The following is a 23406-nucleotide window of genomic DNA, read 5'->3' on the forward strand; positions in this document are numbered from 1 at the left end:
CCAGATGATCAACAATTCACCAGGGATGCTACTGTCAGTGAGTCAACATTTAACGTATACAAAGGCCAGAATTTTCAGACTAGACCAGCGATTCAGGGAGTTTTAATATTTGGTTGTCCAACTTAAAACACTTGCTTTTCAGAGTAGTTGAACACCTGCAGTTCCCACAGACTTTGATAGCAGTCACAGGTGCTCAATACTTCTGAAAATCAGGCTAATGTGTCTCAAGTGGGGCATCCAAAAAATAGAAAAAGGAGGACTTGTGGCACGTTAGAGACTAACACATTTATTTGAGCATAAGCTTTCGTGAGCTACAGCTCACTTCATCAAATAGAGGCACCTAAAATCTCTAGAAACTTTTGAAACTTTTGGCCCAGATGGCTAAGGTTTGCAATGTAGATCTGGAGGCAGATTCCAATATGTGTTTAAAAACAAAAAAACAAACAAAAAAACACCTCCCTAAATAGTGTGGATTATGTTTGATCTTGACCTTCATTCACAACATTTAGTTATTATGGCCTCTGAGGTAAAAACATATTCAGGACATTTTAAAATGTGATTACAATACTGAACTTTTTACATTTTGTGTACTTTAATGGATTCCCACTTCTCTCCTCCACTTTGAGTGGAGAATGGCACTTGCACATCACAATGTGGAATATAGATTGACAGTAACACATCATATAGATGCTATTAACTTAAATATTTGATTTCAATATTTAGCAACATATGTACGTAAGATTCTGCAAATTTTTCACACGTTAATTTGTATAGTAATTAAAAATCATGCAAGTATAAACATGGGGATGTAACAATGTACAAAATGATAAGATTGCTTATGTCCTATCAGACCGTTCTCATATATACACCTGTATTTGGATCAGGAGTTCTTTTGATTCCTGAATCTTATTTGCCTTTTTTTGTTGTTGTCTTACTGGACATTTTTCTAGCATATGAAAATGAAGTTATTTTAAAATAATTAAAGGTAGAAATCATTTTTAGCTAAAGTAATTTTAATAAATTCACTAAGATACCCTCTACCACAAACTGTAGATCTTTCTGACTTAAAAAGGAAATAATTTAAGAAGCCACTGGTCAAAAATACTAGGGTCACTAGATAAGGGGAAATAGCAAATCCATATTATGTCCAACTCTCCCCCTAGTGTTGTTTTTGCTTGTAAGCATGGGCAAGTCTTAAATCTGAAACAGAGGGAAATCCTATAGCCTAATCACAAAATGTCTCATTAATAGGATTAAGTACCTTGTCATCAGATAAGTAGAACATGGTAAAATCCCTGACACACATGAAAATTAGATCAGAACACAGTCTGATTCCTTCTTGATGCTGGGAACAATTTTTACAAAGGAGATATTTCAGTATTAGTGGTAAATATATGCTATTTTCTAGATTAATTTGGTTAACTAGTTTGTACTTCTTTGCAAAGTTATTGTTCATCTGCTATTAATGGAAATATAAAAGTGAATCCTTGCTATAAATCTATATATAAACTTGTAACTGATACCATTACTCTTGCTTTAGAAAGGGTGTATTATCTAAAAAAAGGAGAGTAAGTATTGTCTTTCATTTGATGAAATGAGAACTTGTAACTACAAAATAAACCCCTTTATGCTATGGCTGTGTATGAAGGGGAACTAAAGTAAATGGCATTCGTATCCCTTAACTTACTGTACAGAAATATGTTTCAGTTCATTGTTGTATTTTTAATTCATATAATTAATTCATTTCCCTATTTCTTACCACATCTATTTTTTACTTTTAACACATTTAGCATTATTCTGAATGACAGTGGCAAATACAATTAAGATGCAAAAGAACCACCTTTTTGGAGTTGAAGAAGGAAATAATATCATAGAAGATTTTCTTTCCTAATATGGCATGTGTATATAGTAGAGATACGTTTATATTCCTGAACTAGTAACTAAAATGAGTAAAATTGCTACATTGTGGTGTCAGTATTTAAGATTTTTTGTGACTTGGAAGAAAGTAAGAGTGAGCGAGTAAAATTTACAATACTCTATAATAAACTAATATAAAAAACAAGGGACCTGAGTCTGATTTCAGTTACACCACTTGACACAATGGATTTACACTACTGCAAATGCAATGAGAGTCCAACCTGCTGTAGAAAGAGACCCTTACTAATGTGTTTTAATTAATCATAACATTCAGATGTGTATTATATAAAAGAGGAAAAAATATTCAAGACTTTGGACTTTTATTACATTTTTAACATTTTTTATTAGTTTGGAAATAGTGTTAGAATTTTCATAGACATTGCTGTTGCTTTTATTTTGGCATAATTCTGAGTACTCACTTGAAGTCTAGTATTGGTGCTGTACAAGATCTACAGCTATTTGTATTGAGTGAAAACGGGCCAGTCTTTGAGATGTCCCAGCAAGGAGCTTCAGAATTTTCATTCAGGTAAGTTCATGGAGCAAAAGGAGCAAAAAAGACATTTCACAGAAAGAAGGTTGCCTGAATTGGGCTCATTGACTTCAATTGAAAAATTCTCAGATTCCATGGGAGCAGGATCAGCCTCTTGTATTATAGTACTATTTATATTCTTATTTGATGATAAATGAGATCTGGAATGGGAATCTTAGGAAGCACACTTACTAATATGAGTAGCCCCCCTGAAGCCAATGGAACTACTCATCATGGTAACAAGCACTACACTTGATAGTAAGTGTTTGCATGATGGGTCTCTAATGTTTTAGATTTAACTTCTACTAATTATTCTACTCCTTATGCAGAGAGAACATGAAGTTGTGTTGGCTATTTCTGATATACCTATTATGGCTGAGGGGCCATCAGTGTTCACCTATAAAGGAGGAGGAAATCAATCCATGGGAACACCTGAAAAGTACGTATGCTTTTACTATTAAGTATGGATTGAAAGCTCCTGGGCCCACTTCTGCAGTCAGATCTGCATGGGAGGACCTTTGCTCCCACACAGAGCCCCACTGAAGTCTATAGGGTTCGTTCTGCACAAAAGTCTGCCCATGCAGATCCAATTGCAAGTGTGGGGCCTTAAGATGTGTGACATTGATGGTTTCTAGTGATGCTGAAGTAAAGCACCCACAAAGCCTATTCATTATAAATTCCTATTTTAAGGGGGTCCATAAAAATTGAAACTAGTTATACAAGGGATCACTGAAGGGAGCTCATTTTTCCTTTTAGTTCTTATTTTCCAGGTATATTTTTTTTAAATAGTGTCCTTCTTAAATTACTGGAGTAAAATCTGAAAACTAAATTGAATTCAACAGGGTTTGGATTATTTTATTTTATTTGTTTAAACAACATTTTTCAAGTTTTCCAGAACAATATGCTCGACCCCTTTGCTGTTAAAAGTTACTAAAATGGTAAAAATACCTTGTTTTAAAAACATCTATAGTGTTTTGAAAGTGTTTTTATTTTGCCGTTTACTACGAAAAGGACCAGTTATGAACATATAAACCAGACTGAGGCAAAGAAACATACATATATCAAACAAAAAGTGAGGGGGAGAAAAGAATGATGTATGAAAGTGCATTTTATAATTTCATATGCGACATATACTTCACTTGTTTTCTGTAGTTCCCATTGATGTTGATGGGATTTCTGTACAGGGAACAAATGCATATTATGTCTCAAGCATGATAGCATGATTTTTGTTTTCAAAACATGGGCCAAACTGAGTTGCCATTGAAGTCAATGGTCATTTTGCCATTGATGTTCAGCAGAAGCATGACAAAGCCCTATATTCTTATGGGAATTGAATTAAGATTCTTCTAAACTATATGTTTAAAAAAAAGTTAAGAGAAGTAGCTAGGATTAAAAATAAATATGTCAGCTAAGTAGAAACAGGTGGCTGAGGATTAACCTGAACTAGATCAAATTAAGCTACAATAGGAGCATATATCTGATCAACAGAAGGCTTTGGGCCAAATCCTTAGCTGGTGTAAGTCATCTTAGCTCCACTGACTTCAGCTTGCACCAGCTAAGGATATAGTCTTTTGTCTGCTTAGAAACGTAGAGCTGTTTAATTATCCCTTGCTATCAGAGTGCATTACAGCAATATAGCAATTGGGCCCCATTTTAAAATCAGGTTCATTTTAAAATTTGGTCTGTTTTTTTTAGTTTTATCTGAAGTTGGTGAGAAATATGTAGACGAAGAGGTAAAGAAAGCTCTGATAGGCATTAAGCAGATGAAAGTTATGATGGAAAGAAATGAAGATAAACATGTACATCTGATGAAAACCTTGAAGAAGAGCAGTGGAGAAAAGCAGGTAACTGTAAATGGTAATTAAAATCTGAGGAATTGTATATGATCATTTTTACATTGTTACTTGTCCCAATCAGAGACATTATGGACTAAGTCTTCACTTTGTGATATAGCCCTGTAGCAAAGTAAGTCTCCTCAGTAAGGCACCTCCTGCTGGTCTTCTGGGAATTAGCTGTTTTCCAGCGTACAGAGCACCCTCTGCAGGCCAGTGTTTCTCCTGCTGCTGGCCCCGTGTCCCTCCCAGACCCCAGTGCCTCTTTACCTCAAGGTTCTTCCCCCAGCAGTATCCCCTTACTCTGGGTTTCCCTGCCCAGGGGAACCCCCAACCCTCTAAACCCACCTTGCCTCAGTGGTTACTGCCAGTCATCATCTAGCCCCCGGTTGCTGGGGCAGACTGCAGTGTAATGGCCACTCGTCACTGGCAAGGGGTTAGGACCTGCTGCCTTTGCCTATCTCCAGGCTGCCCCTCTGAAGCCCCAGTACCTTTTTCCCTTAAACAAGGCCTGCAGCCTGGGGTTTTACCAGGCTGGAGCTCCCCAGCTCCGTTTGCCCTTCCCCAAGGTACCTTACTCCCAGGCAGCTAGCCCTTCCCACTCCAGGGCTAGAGTGAGAATCCTCCAGCTCCTGGCCCCCAGCCCTCTCATCAGCTGACTGAGCTAACCACAGCTGTGGCTGCTTCCCCAATCAGCCTAGCTTGGCTGCTTTTAACCCCTGTTCTCCAGGAGTGGGGCAGCCTCCCCACTACCAGCCTATAGTAAGAGGGGCACACTTTTATGCTCCCCATTGAGCAGCCCAGAAAAATCTGTGATTCAGGGAGTCAATCTCCCTCCTGGTTTCTCCACGCTTCCAGGAAGGATGTAAACTGTATGCCTGGTGCAGTGTATGCCTTCCGACATGGCAGCACAGCTACGCCACTGAGCACCTTCGGGAGATGGAGTCAAGGCTCTGCTCATTTCTGCCCCCTTCCACCGCTTCCCACCCACTTGCATGGGGGGATTGGGCCATAGCAGCTCTGCATAGCCTACTACTCCCAGAGCACTAGAAGGAGCAGTATGGCACACACTGCAAAGGGTGCCTTATGTCCCTTTACTCCCAGGTACTGGAACACAAGATGAGCCACACTCTGGCCCTATACAATTACATTTCAGTATTATTTAGAATACTAACTCTCATATTTGCCAATTTCTTTGGGAAGAAGACTAGGTGTTCCCATATGTATGTTTGCAAAATAGGGATCCAATTGTAATGGGGCCCTCTGGGTGCTAGAAAAATATAAATAGTAAATGATAATATTGTGCACATATCTGTTGAACAATTATAACATCTTTCAAGTTTTGTTGTATTATTAATTATTGGCATAAACTATCTGTGAACTTTCCCTTTGACTCATAGTATGGGATTTGTCATCCGCATCACATAATACTACATTTTGCTCACTGATTTGGGGACTGAAACATTTTAAAAAGTAGACCAACAAATGACATAAGTATTCTTGTTCATGTACCAATACCCTGATTTATGTGCATTCATAAGAAGAACAATTATTCCAAAAAATCTGTGCAAATACAAAACCATTCACATGAATGGTTGTGAAGGGTAAATGAAATGTGGCACAACACTCCTGAGCCAAAGCTGGCACTGCGTTTGCAGTATTTGATCAGCTTTAGTTGTGGCCCTAATTTGTCTATGAATACCGTCCGCCAGCAGTGACTGGCTTGCTCAGATACTCAAGATGAGAAAGTCCAAACCATTATATAGTTTAGGATTCCTTAGTTCAAACCTGACAATTCAAAGCCCTGTTCCCAAACTGGATGAGCATCGTTTGCACTCAAAGTCCAGAAGCATTACTTCATTCAAGTCACATTCAAGAGTAATGAAAATATATAAGGATTAATAGAGTTTTCATGAAACAAAACATTTCATGAAGTTAGAAAAAGGGCAGGTCAGCAACAATAAAAAAGTTTAAATAGGCAAGTCATTATACAAGACATAATTACACTGAAGTGGACTCCCTCCATGGGTTTATAAACCCACAGATAAGGAGCTCTGAATTGGAAGTGGGGTGTCATGAATTTACAATCTAAAAGGATGTAGTCTCTAAAGGGAGCCATTGCTTTACAATGTTATCTCCTCTCAGAGCTGATTGTGCATATCCAGGCTGTCCCTCAAGTAGCCTTGGGAAATGAGAGTCCTGCAGTAAATGCAGCCATTAGACTCTGCTGGTGGAACTGAAAGATACTATTGCAGAGAGAATGATCTGACTGTGTAACTGTGTGCTGTGCTGTGCTGCTTAAAGTATTCAACATACTGTTTATTCTGATGATCATGATTTTATTTACAAAGCAATCCTTCCCCACCAACCAAGGCTACGTTAAAATATAGCACGAACGAGGACACATAAAACAAATAATATAAATACAAGAGCTGTTAACCCCCCTTCTTCCCCCAGAATGTTTTACAGTGTATACAAGTTCTTTTTCAAGGACCTTGTCCCCATTGTAATGAGCCAACTGTCTCTTGCTGTCAGAATCCAGAAAGGAACAAGCCTGGCTAATAAATAAGTTAAAGGGAGCATGTGTACTTCTGAAGGACCTGGAGTTTTGTTTGGAAATATTAAGAAGTGCACTGCACTGGCAGAGAGAGGCCACCCACCTCTAACCCCTGTCTGGTGCTGAGAGCTTTCCCTTCTGTTCCAGTGTCAGCTTCATTTTGAAGTGCTTATCCTAATCAGTGCTTGGCTTTGTGCTCTAACACATGTAGAATGAAGCATAAATTAGAACAAACCCTATAGAAAGTACCATGCATCTGTGCAGTGCAGAAAGAGCTCCTAACATCTGGCAAATGGTAGGGGAAGAAATGCTGTCACTCCAGGCTTTTAATCAATAAAAGCCAATAGAGGGGAAATTCAATACTTCTCCATATTTCTTTATTAAAAAAAGGAGTTTACAGACAGCAGGAGCTTAGATCACTGAAATATTTGGGCTAAAGGAATGCAGTATTAACAAATGGAACAAAAGGGAATATTAGCTAAATGGGAAAGTGCTCTGGAATACTATATGGGAAAATAAAGATTTGAGGTTATAGGCATGAGGGCCTCTCCATAGCCTTGGCCTCAGCATACCCTCTGAGATAGAAATGGATCTCAGAGATCTATCGGGTTTCTTAGGCTCTGTCCGCTAAGGGAAAGACATCAGGGAAACTATGTAAGGGGAACTTTACAGAGTTTTCAGCCTCCTCCACATGCAATTCAGGCAGAGGGACTATCTGGCCCTTTGTTAGGGACAAAGGATAAACCACAAATAACTACAGGGAACTTAATTACTGGTGGGCTGGGATGAGTGTTTCACTAATGTGAAAACTGGAATTAATTAAATGTAGTGAACAAATTGTGACCCTTTTTCTCAATTAGGAGGCTCTGCAGCTTATGGACGAAGTGAAAGAACAATTAGAGGAAGAAGAAAGACAATGTCAGGTGTCTCTGAGAAATCTCTGGGATGAATGTAAAACTTGTTTAGAAAGTAACTGCATGAGATTTTATACAACCTGCCAGCACAGTTTGTCAACATTTACAAGTAAGGTAAGAAGAAAGTCAGCCTCTGGCAAGCAATCTTCCTTTAGTTGCCTCTTAACCTAACCCTTTTAAGTGAGCATATCTTGTTTTCTCAAATGGGAAGATATGCCATTAGTATTGGATTATCAAAAACAATTTGATATTGGGATCTGGAACCATGGATTTGGGCGGAACAGATCTCATTTGGCTTCAGATCACTGCACATTGAGCCTGTTCTGTGACACTGGTGTAACTCTGAAGTGACTCCACTGAAATCAATGGAGTGGAATCATAGAATCATAGAATAACAGAGTTGGAAGGGACCTCTGGAGGCCATCTAGTCCAACCCCCTGCCCAGAGCAGGACCAATCCCAACTAAATCATCCCAGCCAGGGCTTTGTCAAGCCTGACCTTAAAAACTTCTAAGGAAGGGGATTCCAGCACCTCCCTAGGTAACGCATTCCAGTGTTTCACCACCCTCCTAGTGAAAAAGTTTTTCCTAATATCCAACCTAAACCTCCCCCACTGCAACTTGAGACCATTACTCCTTGTCCTGTCATCTGCTATCACTGAGAATAGTCTAGATCCATCCTCTTGGATCCACCTTTCAGGTTGAGACCATTACTCCTTGTCCTGTCATCTGCTATCACTGAGAATAGTCTAGATCCATCCTCTTGGATCCACCTTTCAGGTAGTTAAAAGCAGCTATCAAATCCCCCCTCATTCTTCTCTTCCGTAGACTAAACAGTCCCAGTTCCCTCAGCCTCTCCTCATAACTCATGTGTTCCAGTCCCCTAATCATTTTTGTTGCCCTTCGCTGGACTCTCTCCAATTTCTCCACATCCTTCTTGTAGTGTGGGGCCCAAAACTGGACACAGTACTCCAGTTGAGGCCTCACCAATGTCGAATAGAGGGGAACAATCACGTCCCTCGATCTGCTGGCAATGCCCCTACTTATACACCCCAAAATGCCATTGGCCTTTTTGGCAACAAGGGCACACTGTTGACTCATATCCAGCTTCTTGTCCACTGTCACCCCTAGCTCCTTCTCCACTGAGTAATTTGCTTCAGTGGAGTTACTCCAGATTTATAATGATGCAACCCACAGTACAATTTGAGTTAAGATGTTCAGTAATTATTGGTACTATGTGTAAAAAATGCCACAATTTTTGTTTTTCTTCTGAGATACAGTACATCTTAAACTGTGGTTATGATCAGTAAAGTGACCATTTTAAAAATTGCCTCTTCCTACACAGCAGCTGTCCTTCATGTGTTTATTCCATGTCATATCTACTACTTTTGAAGCAAAGATACATTTTTTACTACTCTTAACTCCTGTTAGCAGTTAAGAGCCAACACACTTCTGAGAGAAAGGATAGATTCTTTCTTGGCGTGTTCATCATCAACAGAATTGTGATCTAAATTCTAATTGCAAAATCTTTATCTCAAAGCATACATTTTAATTACACCTTAACTTCACCGGAATACACCTCAATTGAGTCAGAGTTATTAATGATAATGCATGTCAAGGTTCCTTCCGCACTCTGAACTCTAGGGTACAGATGTGGGGACCTGCATGAAAGACCCCCTAAGCTTATTCTTACCAGCTTAGGTTAAAAACTTCCCCAAGGTACAAACTTTGCCTTGTCCTTGAGCCCTATGCTGCCACCACCAAGCGTGTTAAACAGGGAAAGAGCCCACTTGGAAATGTCTTCCCCCCCAAGCCCTACACCCCCTTTCCTGGGGAAGGCTTGATAAAAATCCTCACCAATTTGTACAGGTGAACACAGACCCAAACCCTTGGATGTTAAGAACAATGAAAAATCAATCAGGTTCTTAAAAGAAGAATATTGATTAAAGAAAAGGTAAGAGAATCACCTCTGTAAAATCAGGATGGTAAATACCTTACAGGGTAGTCAGATTCAAAACATAGAGAATCCCTCTAGGCAAAACCTTAAGTTACAAAAAGACACAAAAACAGGAATATACATTCCATTCAGCACAGTGTATTTTATCAGCCATTAAACAAAAGGAAATCTAAGGCATTTCTAGCTAGGTTACTTACTAACTTTACAGAAGTTCTGAGTCTGCATTTCTGATCTGTTCCCAGCAAAAGCATCACACAGACAGACAGACCCTTTGTTTCCCCCCCCCTCCCAATTTGAAAGTACTTTGTCTCCTCATTGGTCATTTTGGTCAGGTGCCAGCGAGGTTATCTTAGCTTCTTAACCCTTTACAGGTGAAAGGGTTTTGCCTCTGGCCAGGAGGGATTTTATAGCACTGTATACAGAAAGGTGGTTACCCTTCCCTTTATTTTTATGACAATGCACAACTCAGAAAGAATACAGTTTGCCTTTCAACTCTGAGGGCAAGTTTGCTATTTATTTTTTACTGGTTAAAAGATCACAGTTGCTCTGAAAGGCACTGAGAGACAATAAACTTGAAACCCCATCATGCCATTTTTACAAAGTAATTTTTTTAGAGTCATATCATACTTTAAATACACACATGCTGTAGCATCATGCTGTCTTTGGCATTATTTTGGTAATCTCCACAGTGAACTCCATGGGTTCTATGAAGCCCTCACATTGATAGTTGTAATGACAAACTTATATTTAAACTTATAAATTTAAAAACAAGGAAGAAGTGTATTTGAGGCCAAATTCCGAAGATTTTACTTAGTTCTTTCTTGGACCAACCATCCACTGATTTCAAAGGTTGTAGCTTGAGTAAGAACTTGAGGGTTTGGGCCTTGGTGAGAGAATTGTTGATGTCTGAATAGCAGAGAAAGAACAATTGCCTTCTGTTCAACATGTATTTACTACATTACTATAATGCAGCTCACAAAGGTGTTTCCCAGATGAAGACCAAAGTATTTGTTAGGTGATGCCCAAATTTAATTTTGCGGCCGTGTCGCAACTATTAACAAGAACCTAATGGCTCAGTAGATTAGAGGCCAACTGGTTCAAAGACTGGCATCCTCTTTAGTGGGGATTTAGTGTAAATATTAACACCATGTAGACTAATTTCGCAATAGTCTTTAGAATATAGGCTATAATTTGGAAAATGGACCAGATATCAGGGATGCATCCCCTTCATCTCTATGAGCATTTGAAGAAATTCTTTATAGCTGCTGCCCTGAGACGATGAAGGTCTGATAACTTGTCTGACAGCCAATATATTTCTGCATATACAGGTTGAAGATTTTTTCAGGAAAATGTCTCCTTTGACTTTTACTTTTCATGAGGATCAAGGAAAAGACCTTCAGTTAAATGAAAAGCCCGAGAAGGAAGATGCCCAGTTAGTACAAATGGAAGATTTATTTAGCCAGCTGTTATCGGATGTGAGCACAATATTTGATAAAAGCTTTGCTTTTTTCAAACAGATACAAAAAGAATTTGATCAATCTTTTCAAATATATTTCATGTCTGATCTGGACTTAACTGAGCCCTACTATACGCCTGCTTTCCCTGAGGAGCCTATGAGAAATAGTGGTTTTCAGAAAGCCTGGGGTATGCCAGGCTTCCTTCAGATATTTTTTGACTTCAGCAAGACTCTGTTTGAAGGTGTCAGCGAGGTGATTACTGAAGCATTTGATGAATACACAGACAGTACAAGAGATTTGCCAGAACAAGCCAAAGGCAAGTGTGAGAAGAAGTTAAAACAGACCTTGGTACCAATAACATCAAACTTTCACAAGTGTTAGCAATAGTTATTAAATGGTTAGCAATTCAGTTTGAGGATATAAATAGCATAACACATGTTGTGTGAAGGTCTGAAAGCCCTCTTGGATAGGGTGACCAGATGTCCTGTTTTTAAAGGGACAGTCCTGTATTTAAGCCCTCCTGCAGCTGTCCCAACTTTTTCTTTAAAATGGGCAAATTGTCCCATATTTTCTTTATCCCCCTCTCATCAGTACTGGTGGGTCCTGCTGCTGGCCGGATCCCTGCTCACCAGCCATCCGCCCACCAGTGATGAGTGGGGGTGTCCAGTGGCCAACAATGGGGGGGGTGTGTGCAAGGCTGGTGGCAGGGCAAAGCTGCAGCGTGCAGGGCCGGCCACTCCCCCTGCTGGTCCATCAGCTCAGCCCCCGCTGTGTGCTGGCTCTCAGCCAGCAGGGCCCCCCACCGTCCTGTTTCTGGACGGCACTGGCTGCGAGCTGCGGTGGCTGGTGAGTATGGGCAGGCGCCAGGCGGCAGCTGGTTACATGTCACCTCTGCTGCCCACCCCTTAGCCCTTTGGGTGCTCCCCCTCTTGCTGTCCTCTCCCTGCTTTGCCCCTTCACCTCCCCCGCTCCCCCCAACCCCACTGCTCCTCCATTTTCTCCGGTGGGGTGCATCCCACTCCCAGTGCTGTGCGGAGAACCAGCCCCTGGTCAGATCACTCAACTCACCAACAGCCTGGCCGGCAGGCTCCTTCCTTCCCACACTGCCTCTGGCTGGGCCAGAAACCTGGGAAAGCCCAAGACCCTCCATCCCAGGACGCTGGCCATAAGGAGCCAAGCCCTGCATGTGCCAAAGCCCCACACAGCGCTGGCACGGGGAAGCCTCTTCACCCCTCAGCTAAGCTCTGGAGTGGCGAGGGGGAAAGGGGTTTCGGGGCAGGAAGCGATTTCCAGCCTGTTTGCGCCCCGACCCTGCAGGCTCCACAGCAGCCCCCCAGGCAGGGGCTTAGCACCCTCTTCACCCCCCCAACCCCCTGTCCCAGGTCCTGCACCCCAGGGAGTGTAGGGCTGCTTCGTCGCCTAGGCACCCTCGCCTGCTGAGCCACCTCTCTGGTGGGGTTCGCTGAATCCCCTGCAGTCAGTTTCCCTGGGCCCTGATGCACAATGCATCCTTAGGGCTTAACCCCTTCCTGCCCATGCTATAGCCAGGGGACAGGATGTGGCTAGGTTATGTCGGTGGCCAGCAGCAGCCTGGAGGTGTTAGCTGCTTTTGACACTGTGCGGGCAGGGAAGGACAAGCTGATTCCAGCCACAGGGGAGTGGGGAAGGGGGGGAGAGATGAGCTCTGCAAAGACACAGGTCAAGTCATCCCTTCCCCCCTTTCCCTGTCGTTGGAAGGAGCTCCCATCCCTTCCCTCCCGCAAAGTGCCAAAAGGCTGCTGCTGGCCACATTCTGGTTTGAACCCTGGCAGAAATTGGCGGTGGGGGTGGAGGGTATGTGACCCTGTGTTCCCCCCACTTGTTGCCTTGGGAAGATGTGGTGCCAGGTACCAGGAGAGGAGGGTCTGTCCCGGGGGCCCAGCCAGGCGTGGAGGGCGGAGAGCACCAGGCAGGGAGGGTCAGGTAGGTCGGTCACCCCCACTTTGTGTGAGAGAGGTGTATGGGCATGTGTGTGTGTCACCTCTCCCTGTGTGAACCCTACAGGCTTAAAGATAAGAAAGCAAATAAAAAGAATCCAGCTACGCAGTATTTCTTTTTAACAGGGGCTCAGTCAACTTGATGTTAAATTGAATGTTTGTACTGCATAGTTCTGACTGATTGCCGTTGAACTCACTTGAATATGAGTAATTTTACCAAGTGTCCCATATTCAGAATAGGGAAATATGGTCACCCTACTCTTGGATAAGCAGATATGGGTCAAACATAACTTTATTGGCCAAATTAAAATTTGGAATAATAAAATAAAAAGACAGAATTCCACATCTCCATGCCCATAGAATGCTAGTTTAGGGCTTATGCTACTGTCTCCACAGAGCCTGATTCCTATAATAATTCTCAAAGCATTTGCAGGACTTCCTGGGTGTTCAGTGCAGATATGGATTTTCATGTGGCTGACTGACAAATCTGATCTTAACATTAGTCAGCAAGAACCGCATATTGTGCTGATGTGCTTCTATTGCTCCTAAAAGGTTAAGACATGTCACCAGCCACAAAAAGTCAGGAAACAGATGCGTCAGTCAGCTGTGAGACCAGCTTGTAGCTGTAATAGGCACCTAATGTGCCAACAAGACACAAAGACATGAAGTGCTCCAGCAAATGGGAAGAATTCCATTTAGGACAGCTAAGGTTGTTTTTGAGGGGATGACAATGGTTTTCAAGGGTGGGGGGTGGAGGAGAGCATCATAAGACAGGCTGTTGACACCACCTGCACTCCATTTATAACCATGCAGAGGAGATAATCCAACTTTCAGCAGCAGGTTTCAGAGTAGCAGCCATGTTAGTCTGTATCTGCAAAAAGAACAGGAGTACTTGTGGCACCTTAGAGACTAACAAATTTATTAGAGCATAAGCTTTTGTGGGCTACAGCCCACTTCATCGGACGCATAGAATGGAACATATAGTAAGAAGATATATATATATACAGAGAGAGAGAGAGAGAGAGAAGGTGGAAGTTGCCATACAAACTGCAAGAAGCTAATTAGTTAAGATGAGCTATTATCAGCAGGAGAAAAAAACTTTTGTAGTGATAATCAAGATGGCCCATTTAGACAGTAGACAAGAAGGTGTGAGGATACTTAACTTAGGGAAATAGATTCAACATGTGTAATGAGTCTGGGAGTGGCTGAGTCATTACACATATTGAATCCCTTATTTTGAATAACACATATTGAATATCCTTTATTCAGAGCAAACAACTATGGAAGATATTAGTTTTTGAAAGGAAATTTCAAATGAAAGTACATAACTCAGAAAAGTATCAGTGCATGGACTCTCTTTTGCAGCCCATGAATATGAATAGGTATGAACTCCCTGACAGCTTTTTTCTTTAAATAGACAAGAAAGGGAAAAATATTCCAGATATACTTCTACAAGGAAAACTAAGCTCTCTAAAAAGAAAAAGGAGCTTTAATTTTAATTGACACCATCTTGAGTCCAGAATATGAAAGAATTTCAAGAGTACATATAAAAATATTCTTTATATTTTAATAATGTTAAGGGAGAAACAATCATTATTTAAACTAAATATATGCTAGTACTTGTCTAAAAAGAAAATCCCTTATTTTTAAAAAAAAGCTAGATTATGCTACAGCCGGGGTTCTCAATCTTTCCATATCATGACCGCATATTATCACAGAAATCAGTTTTGTGAGCCCACTCTCATCTAGCAGTAAATAAAGGCACAGTGGTTGCAACCCCTCTTGACCAGTGAATTACATCCTTGGAAGTCGCAACCTGCAGATTGAGAACCATGTTCTACAGTAATAGTCCAAAACACTATAGGTAGTGTTTTGGACTCTTCATGCAGAATAATTTGGTATATTTTTATAAGGGATCATATGATAGTGACACATACTGTTTCAAGGGGAGCATGCTTTGGTTACTATTGTTCTGTTCTTATGCTCACTCATTTTGAATTCAGGCCTGGAAGTTTTATTTTTTTTAAAAAAATGGAGTAGGAAACAGCAATAAGAAGATATCAACAGGCCCCTAACTTCAGTTGGCTCACTTTATACTGTATATTCACTCTAGATTCTGACAAAAGTGGCATGTTTTCAAAGATCATACCAGGACACAAGAGAGCTCTGTGTAAAGAGCTCCGTCAGAATTCATCAGGATGCCCACAGTTTCAGGAGAGATGCCAGAAATGTCAGGATAACCTGATGAGAGGTAAATAGTTATTTTCTAGTTTGTTTCTATAATACCTTGTCCATGATAAAGCAGTGACCTTTCCTTTTGTTTTTGTTTTTTTTTCAGATATTGGTGCTATAATTTTCTACTGTCCTATTTACATATTTTTGGAATTAAGTTTCAGCTTCTGCAGATTTACTATTACTGTGAATTCAAAAGCAACAGAGTTGATGCAAATGATTTAATTTACCCTTCCCCAATGTCTCCACACAGTGTCAGTATAACTCAGTTGTTAACACTCTTGCCTCATTTCCAAAGTGATGTTCCACAGCAAGATAGTATGTATTTTATCGGTAAAGATACCAGCCTCCAGAGAAAACAAGGGGCCAGACTGTGATTGGCCCTGCCTGGGTGCAAAATTGCAGAGGGGGTACAAGGTGATTCTAAACCGCCCCATGCTCCATGTACTCTGGCACAGGGCCAGATGTAATTTTACTTGGGATTCATTTCACCAAAGGGAAAGTGAGGGCTGAATGAGCCATGACTACACCTTGTTTTCTTCACCAGCCAGCAGAGCTGAGCTGGTGAGTGGAAATGAGGAGGGCACATTGTACCAAGTAAAAGGGTGGCAGAGCTCTGGCACACTCTCCAAGAGACTTTAGAGGAATTCTGGCTGAATCAGCCAGAATTGCTATGCAGACTCCTGCTGCTGGGTGGTAAGTCTGTAGCCACCCCACCCCATCTTCTCCCAAACTAGTGATGCCTTAAAAACCACAGTGATGCCTTATAAGCACCCCCCTCTGTAATTAAAAATACAGCAATCCAAAATACTGAATGAGAAACAAGAAATACAAATGTGACTGATCAGTTTGAGAGACTTCACTGGGAGTTTTAATGATGCTAGAATTGGGCCAATTTTATTTACTAGCACAGAAGTTAAAATGATAGTCACAAAGAGTTCTCTGAAGGGGTTTTTAATGGTACATTGTGGGCCAAATTCTAATTTCATGTGCAATGAGCATAGCTGTTTACAGAACCTAAAAAGCTACCATTATGCTTACATCTACAAGTTCAGTAACAGATTAATCTAGTTACATACTAATGTTTGGTTTCAGAGTAACAGCCGTGTTAGTCTGTATTCGCAAAAAGAAAAGGAGTACTTGTGGCACCTTGAAGGCTAACCAATTTATTTGAGCATAAGCTTTCATGAGCTACAGCTCACTTCATCGGATGCATACTGTGGAAAATACAGAAGATGTTTTTATACACACAAACCATGAAAAAATGGGTGTTTATCACTACAAAAGGTTTTCTCTCCCCCCACCCCACTCTCCTGCTGGTAATAGCTTATCTAAAGTGATCACTCTCCTTACAATGTGTATGATAATCAAGGTGGGCCATTTCCAGCACAAATCCAGGGTTTAACAAGAAGGTCTGAGGAACGGGGGTGGGGGGCTTGGTAGGAAAAAACAAGGGAAAATAGATTACCTTGCATAATGACTTAGCCACTCCCAGTCTCTATTCAAGCCTAAGTTAATTGTATCCAATTTGCAAATGAATTCCAATTCAGCAGTCTCTCGCTGGAGTCTGGTTTTGAAGTTTTTCTGTTGTAATATCTCAACTTTCGTGTCTGTAATTGCATGACCAGAGAGATTAAAGTGTTCTCCGACTGGTTTATGAATGTTACAATTCTTGACATCTGATTTGTGTCCATTTATTCTTTTACGTAGAAACTGTCCAGTTTGACCAATGTACATGGCAGAGGGGCATTGCTGGCACATGATGGCATATATCACATTGGTAGATGTGCAGGTGAACAAGCCTCTGATAGTGTGGCTAATGTTATTAGGGCCTGTGATGGTGTCCCTGAATAGATATGTGGGCACAGTTGGCAACGGGCTTTGTTGCAAGAATAGGTTCCTGGGTTAGTGGTTCTGTTGTGTGGTATGTGGTTGCTGGTGAGTATTTGCTTCAGGTTGGGGGGCTGTCTGTAGGCAAGGACTGGCCTGTCTCCCAAGATTTGTGAGAGTGTTGGGTCATCCTTCAGGATAGGTTGTAGATCCCTGATAATGCATTGGACGGGTTTTAGTTGGGGGCTGAAGGTGACAGCTAGTGGCGTTCTGTTATTTTCTTTGTTAGGCCTGTCCTGTAGTAGGTGACTTCTGGGAAATCTTGGGAGACTGGCCTGTCCTTGCCTACAGAGCTTATGCTCAAATAAATTGGTTAGTCTCTAAGGTGCCACAAGTACTCCTTTTCTTTATACTAATGTTTATTGCTCCTCTGAAATAAAATTAGGCCTTAAAATTCAACAGTAATAAAAGCTAACAGCATGTATTATAGGCTCACTGGCAATGAACAGATAAAGAGCTACAGGCAATTAAAGGAAATGATAGCCAATTTATACACTAACATAAATCTCTATATGTAGTAATGGTAAGGTTTTTATTTAGCATACTACTGTGTCCACTTACCATAAAGGATAAGTGACTCTAGGTGTCATGTATCTAACCCAAACTCTTTGAAATATTTCAGCAAAAATTACCTTGGATTTTTTTTTTTAAAACCCACACTAGAAATAAAACCTATATATGTACTTTTATACACATACATAAGTGTAAAAAATGAATGCTTTCCAATAAAGTTTAATGTCTGTTTGTTTTTTAACCAGACTGTCCAAACGTTCCTGAACTACACATAAAGTTTGATGAAGCCTTTAAGCTCGTTAATGTCTCGGGTGAACAGTATGAGCAGATCCTCCAGGTGATTCAGCGTCACACAGAAGACACTTCCTACTTGTTGGGCAAAATGAAAGAAAGGTTCGGGTGGGTGTCAGAACTATCCAACTTGACCATCGGATCAGAAAACATTTTCAATATAGTAAAGGTAAAGAAAGGCTAGTTATTAAAAGGGAAGTAACTATTGCACAGTGATGTCTGTGCTCTATATTTCACTCACACTTAGCTTCAGGACAAGTTGGGAGGATAGTGTGTGTTTTGTGTGTTATTTTTGGTCTTTAAAACATCAAGCTCTTACTAAGGTTGATTTTAAGTATACTTGATAATCCCTTGATGATCTGAAACTCCAGAGATTAGAAACTATTCTACTCTAAATCCTTTTAGTATGATGGATAACTGACAGGGCCAACCTATATCACTTCCTGACAAAAGTAAATTGGCACTAACAGGTTTGGTTGCCCCCAGATTACCTTTCCAGAAGAAGAGAGGCTCTTCCAAGGGGTAACACAGAACACATACATCTTTATTAGATCGGTATAACAAAATTAGAGCTCCAAGTATCGAAAATGTAAAGAATTGTATTACAATATAGGTTGTATGGCACACAAAAATAATCCAGTAAATACCTTATAAATAACCAGAGATCTTTACACAGTGATAAAACAAGAATAAATAATGCTAACTTGTACTGGTATAGGGACAAATCCTTCTCTCTTTTTGCAAAGCACCGCTGTCAGCCTGCTGTTATCTCAACATTGATTCTATGTAGAATCATTGGCTATGCCACTACCACTGCACAGAGAGAACATACTCTTTTCCTCCATAGCATCTCTCAGGACTAGGCTCATATTTTTCCCAGTATTATATGGTTTCATCATGTAAAAAAAATGTGACTGTATTCCAGTTTCTGAAGGCTTTAGTCCTGAGATAACCCCTCACACTGGTAGACTCAATATAGTACAGTTGCCTTTTGTTTAAGAAAAATGGAAAAACAGGAACACAGAGGACAAACAATACTTCTGAATACTTACAGTTTTTTCAGCCTGACTTCAAATGGTCTGCTTTGGGAAATACAGAGGCAAAACTCGAATGTGATTCTGCAAACATGCCAGCACGAGTAACTAATCACATGAATCATAGAATCATAGAATATCAGGGTTGGAAGGGACCTCAGGAGGTCATCTAGTCCAACCCCTGCTCAAAGCAGGACCAATCCCCAACTAAATCATCCCAGCCAGGGCTTTGTCAAGCCTGACCTTAAAAACTTCTAAGGAAGGAGATTCTACCACCTCCCTAGGTAACGCATTCCAGTGTTTCACCACCCTCCTAGTGAAAAAGTTTTTCCTAATATCCAACCTAAACCTCCCCCACTGCAACTTGAGACCATTACTCCTTGTCCTGTCCTCTTCTACCACTGAGAATAGTCTAGAACCATCCTCTCTGCAACCACCTCTCAGGTAGTTGAAAGCAGCTATCAAATCCCCCCTCATTCTTCTCTTCCGCAAACTAAACAATCCCAGTTCCCTCAGCCTCTCCTCATAAGTCATGTGTTCCAGACCCCTAATCATTTTTGTTGCCCATCCATTGAATCATCCATTGAAATTAATAAGATGACTCCTGTACACCTATATGTTTGCAATTTGGGCCCCTCATTGTCATGAGTCTAAGAAATAACAGGACAATACTTAGCATGAATAAAGCACTGTACAAACACTAATGTGCACATCTCCACCATGGTGGTGCAGTGCATTACTGCCACACCTGCTTCCCCCCACCCCCCACCCGGCCAAAATATATATTGACATGAACCTAAAAAGCTACTGCTCACTTCAGAAGAAAGCCAATGGATGGAAACACCCATGTTTTAAAAGGCCCTCACTTTTCATTTTTCATTCTAAAAGTGAGAGGATGCAAAACAGGTATTAACAAATTGACAAAGTGTACTGGGTTACAGTAACTAAACTAGGTTGTTCTATTTCAGGTGTCACCAAGTATCCAAGGAGCAGATTCTTCCAGTCTGAATGAAACAGTGGTAGATGTGAATATTCTGACTTCACCTACTTTCACAATTAAGGTTCCTCATGATTTAGTTATAGGGAGCTCTGAGTTCATTGAATATGTAGCTGCGAAAGCTTTGCAACTTTACAAGCAGACTTTTTAAGGACGGTATGTTGTTTCTCTTTGTATAGTGAACTTAAAACGTAGTAGCATCCATCTATTCTTTTCTGCATTGCAACGGCTTTAAACTGGAATAGGATTAGGTCCATGATACAGTCTATGCCTGTCTCTCCATTTGATAGATGGAAGATAAAAGTGGTATGAAAAATAAAACCAAATGCTCAGTGTTTTGGTCTTTAAAATTCAGACCTGTCATACTGTGATCCATAGACCACACTTATTTATATATTAGATCCTCAAGCTCTAAGTAATATCTAGGACAAGATAATACTGAGGCAAGTGTTCTGTCCAAAGATAACTGTGTCACAACTACAGAACAGCATGCTAGGGCTCTGGCATTAGATACCATGCCTTCACGTCCATTAATCAAAGATAAAAGACTGCTAATTAGTCTGATCATAGTTTAGGTCATCTTGCTGTGCTTGACACTTGTTAAACATAGAGAGGACAAATTCAGAACAGATGTAGTGACTTGTAACAGCTCATTATAATATTGTGCCATACAATCTTGGGATAAATACTGCTCTCTAACTAATGGGCATATTTTAGATTCACATGCAAAGGGGAAGCTTCACATGTTTCCTCCCACCATCTGTGTGGAAGGAAGCTTGGCCATCCTCCCTCCTCTGGGTCTCACAGAGGCTACACTGCAGGTTTAGGGATGTCCAGGAGGGAAGGGCAGGCTGGAAAGATGCATAATGTTCTCTAACCCCAAGGAGAACATCCGGAAAAGATACCTATTACTTCTTCCGTGGAGCCCAACCATCCTCTGCACCCACGGATGTTCCTGCACAGTTCCAATGAAGTCACACTGAGAGACGGACCTGCTCAGGGCCAGATCCTCTGTGAAGGCACAGGCCTCTATGCAAATGAACCTGGCATCCCATGGATCCACTAAGAAAGCATTAGCCTGGGGCAGGTTCTGTGACCTTTGGCTAAGAATGAGGTGGGAGCGGAGGGCAAACCCTATCCTTGACAAGGCAATGTGGGGGGAAATCTTTGTGAGGGGATTCTCTCAGAGATTGCCAGTGTTGCCAGCTCATAATTTTAATCACCAGTGCAATATTGGGTGTTTTTCTTAAAGCCCCAGCTCTTGGAGTTTATGATTATTTGAGAATCTCACCTTGTTATTTAAAAAAAATGTGTGTTTCAGATCTGCGGAGGAAAAGTTGGAAAACAGGGCCTGAGCTCATTAGAAAGGCTCAAAAGCCAGCAGGAAAATAAAAAGAACACAGCATCTAGTATACTTTAAAAATCACATGATGTTAAATGCAATCTCATGATTTTCTGGGGCCTGACTCATGATTTTTGAACACTTGGGATTGGCAATACTGGATTTCTTCCCCAGAGACCCTTGCTGCAGAAGAGGAGGCACTGGGTCTTTGAATTTATGCATAACATAATAAAAACAAGACTACCATCCACGTTGGTTTGGCTATGTTGGTGCACCTAAATGCACATTACATCAGAAATTGACCTAGAAGTGAGTCTTTTGACAGGAAAATAAGACAACTCATTTCACCATGATTGTTTCTTCATAGCTATTATCCCTATTAGATCTAGCTATTAGCAATATTCACTCTTTTTTCACCTCTCCCAAACCTAAATTTGGGAACACTAAGGGCTAGAAGTCTAATAATAATAATCTTAACTCCCATAAGGAAGGTCTGAGTTCTTGTTCCATTACCGAATCCTCCTGTGCAATGAACATTTGTGGTCATTCTTATACCTGAGTGAAATGAGTGAAAAGATGGTATAAACGGCTACCAAATCATAATGGTAGCATTTTACACCTACTTTGCACAGGTGAACATGACTACAACAGGCCTTTTTATGGCATGAGAGAAAATAACAAGTGGGGAATCCCAGAGGATCCTTTGTATAAAAGGAAAAAAAGAACGACTACACACTTCAGTATGTAACCAACTGACTTTTTTTGTATGTTCACTAGTAGGAAGATGTATCCACTATCATCTGTTATTCATATATGTAACACCCTTCTTTAGTCCAAAAATAGAAAAAAAGACAGTTTTTTTCAGAAACACACTATGGTCACTGATGCACTGCACAATGCAAACCTTATTTTTTTCCCCTCTAGACAAGAAGATCTGTGGAATATCATCTACTTCAAATCCAGCATCCTCTCCTTACAGTGAAGTACTCCAAAGTTCAGTGTACAGAGAACTGTTCTATGAATAGGGTTTTAAAATGTTTGCTTACAAACAATATATTGTTTAATAAATATTGTGACATCAAGTATTCAATATTTACAGTAATTTTTTTGCATGGCAAATTAAAATCCATGTCAATTTGTATTCCTTTTAAATGAAAACTTATATGCATGTATGGAACTTTATGTGATTGTTGGTTATCACTTATGATCCCAGTTTTACAGAGACTTAAGCACATGCTCAGCTTCAACCATGTAAGTTGTCCCCGTTGCCCTAAATGCTATTACTTGCATGCTTAAAATTAAGCACATGCTTTAGACTTTGCAGGACTAGGGCCTAAATCCTTTGTACACCCAGCTAAGAATTAATCAACCGAGGCTGAATGTATATGTAATACATTAATGCATGTATTCTATTTCTTCTTCCAGTTGCTTTTACATTATAATGTACATTAAATGGCTTTTTTCATAATTTGTGATGAACAAATTCTTCAGCTTTTTGCATAGTTTACTTGTAGTTTGCAACTAAAGTAATTTTTTAACAGGGCAATAAATATTTTCATTGGAAAAAAGTTTGTTTTGTCCATTTTACATGTTTGCTTGAACTTCATGTGTAAAATAAAATAAAAACTAAGATCCTTATGCTATAATACCCTCAGTCCTAGGCAGAGCTCCAAGTGATTTCAGTTTCATTTGCTGTGCACACCAAGAGTGGTACACATCCCAAAGAACATTTCCCCATTCTCAGCTGTATTTTTTCCTAACTCACTTTTCTTTATTTCTAAGTGCACAAAGTATTAGTTTCCAATATAATAAACTGCAGCTTTTTGTTTATACCATATTCTGCTTGTTCACTCCTACTTACCTAAAAATACTTAACGATTTTAACCAACAGAAAGGCCAGGCGTTTCAAGAGTCCTCTTTATTTCCTTTATTTGGCAAAATACATTGTTGGGGCAGGTGAAGTTCTCTCC

The 23406-nt window shown here is 40.5% G+C and overlaps 1 protein-coding gene across 1 annotated transcript; it reads left to right on the forward strand.

The window, feature by feature from the left end:
- Window positions 1-2779: 2779 nt before the first annotated feature.
- CLUL1 (clusterin like 1) lies at window positions 2780-22441 on the forward strand. The gene is made up of 8 exons (XM_084618940.1): window positions 2780-2885; window positions 4142-4290; window positions 7696-7863; window positions 11033-11483; window positions 15251-15388; window positions 18018-18232; window positions 20066-20250; window positions 22361-22441. Exons 1-7 carry the CDS (start codon window positions 2783-2785, stop codon window positions 20243-20245), a joined length of 1404 nt encoding a protein of 467 aa, XP_084475066.1. The 5' UTR covers window positions 2780-2782; the 3' UTR covers window positions 20246-20250; window positions 22361-22441.
- The last annotated feature ends 965 nt before the right edge of the window (window positions 22442-23406 follow it).

This window comes from Lepidochelys olivacea (genome assembly GCF_965140295.1).
Source record: "Lepidochelys olivacea isolate rLepOli2 genome assembly, chromosome: 2".
Taxonomy (NCBI): domain Eukaryota; kingdom Metazoa; phylum Chordata; order Testudines; family Cheloniidae; genus Lepidochelys; species Lepidochelys olivacea.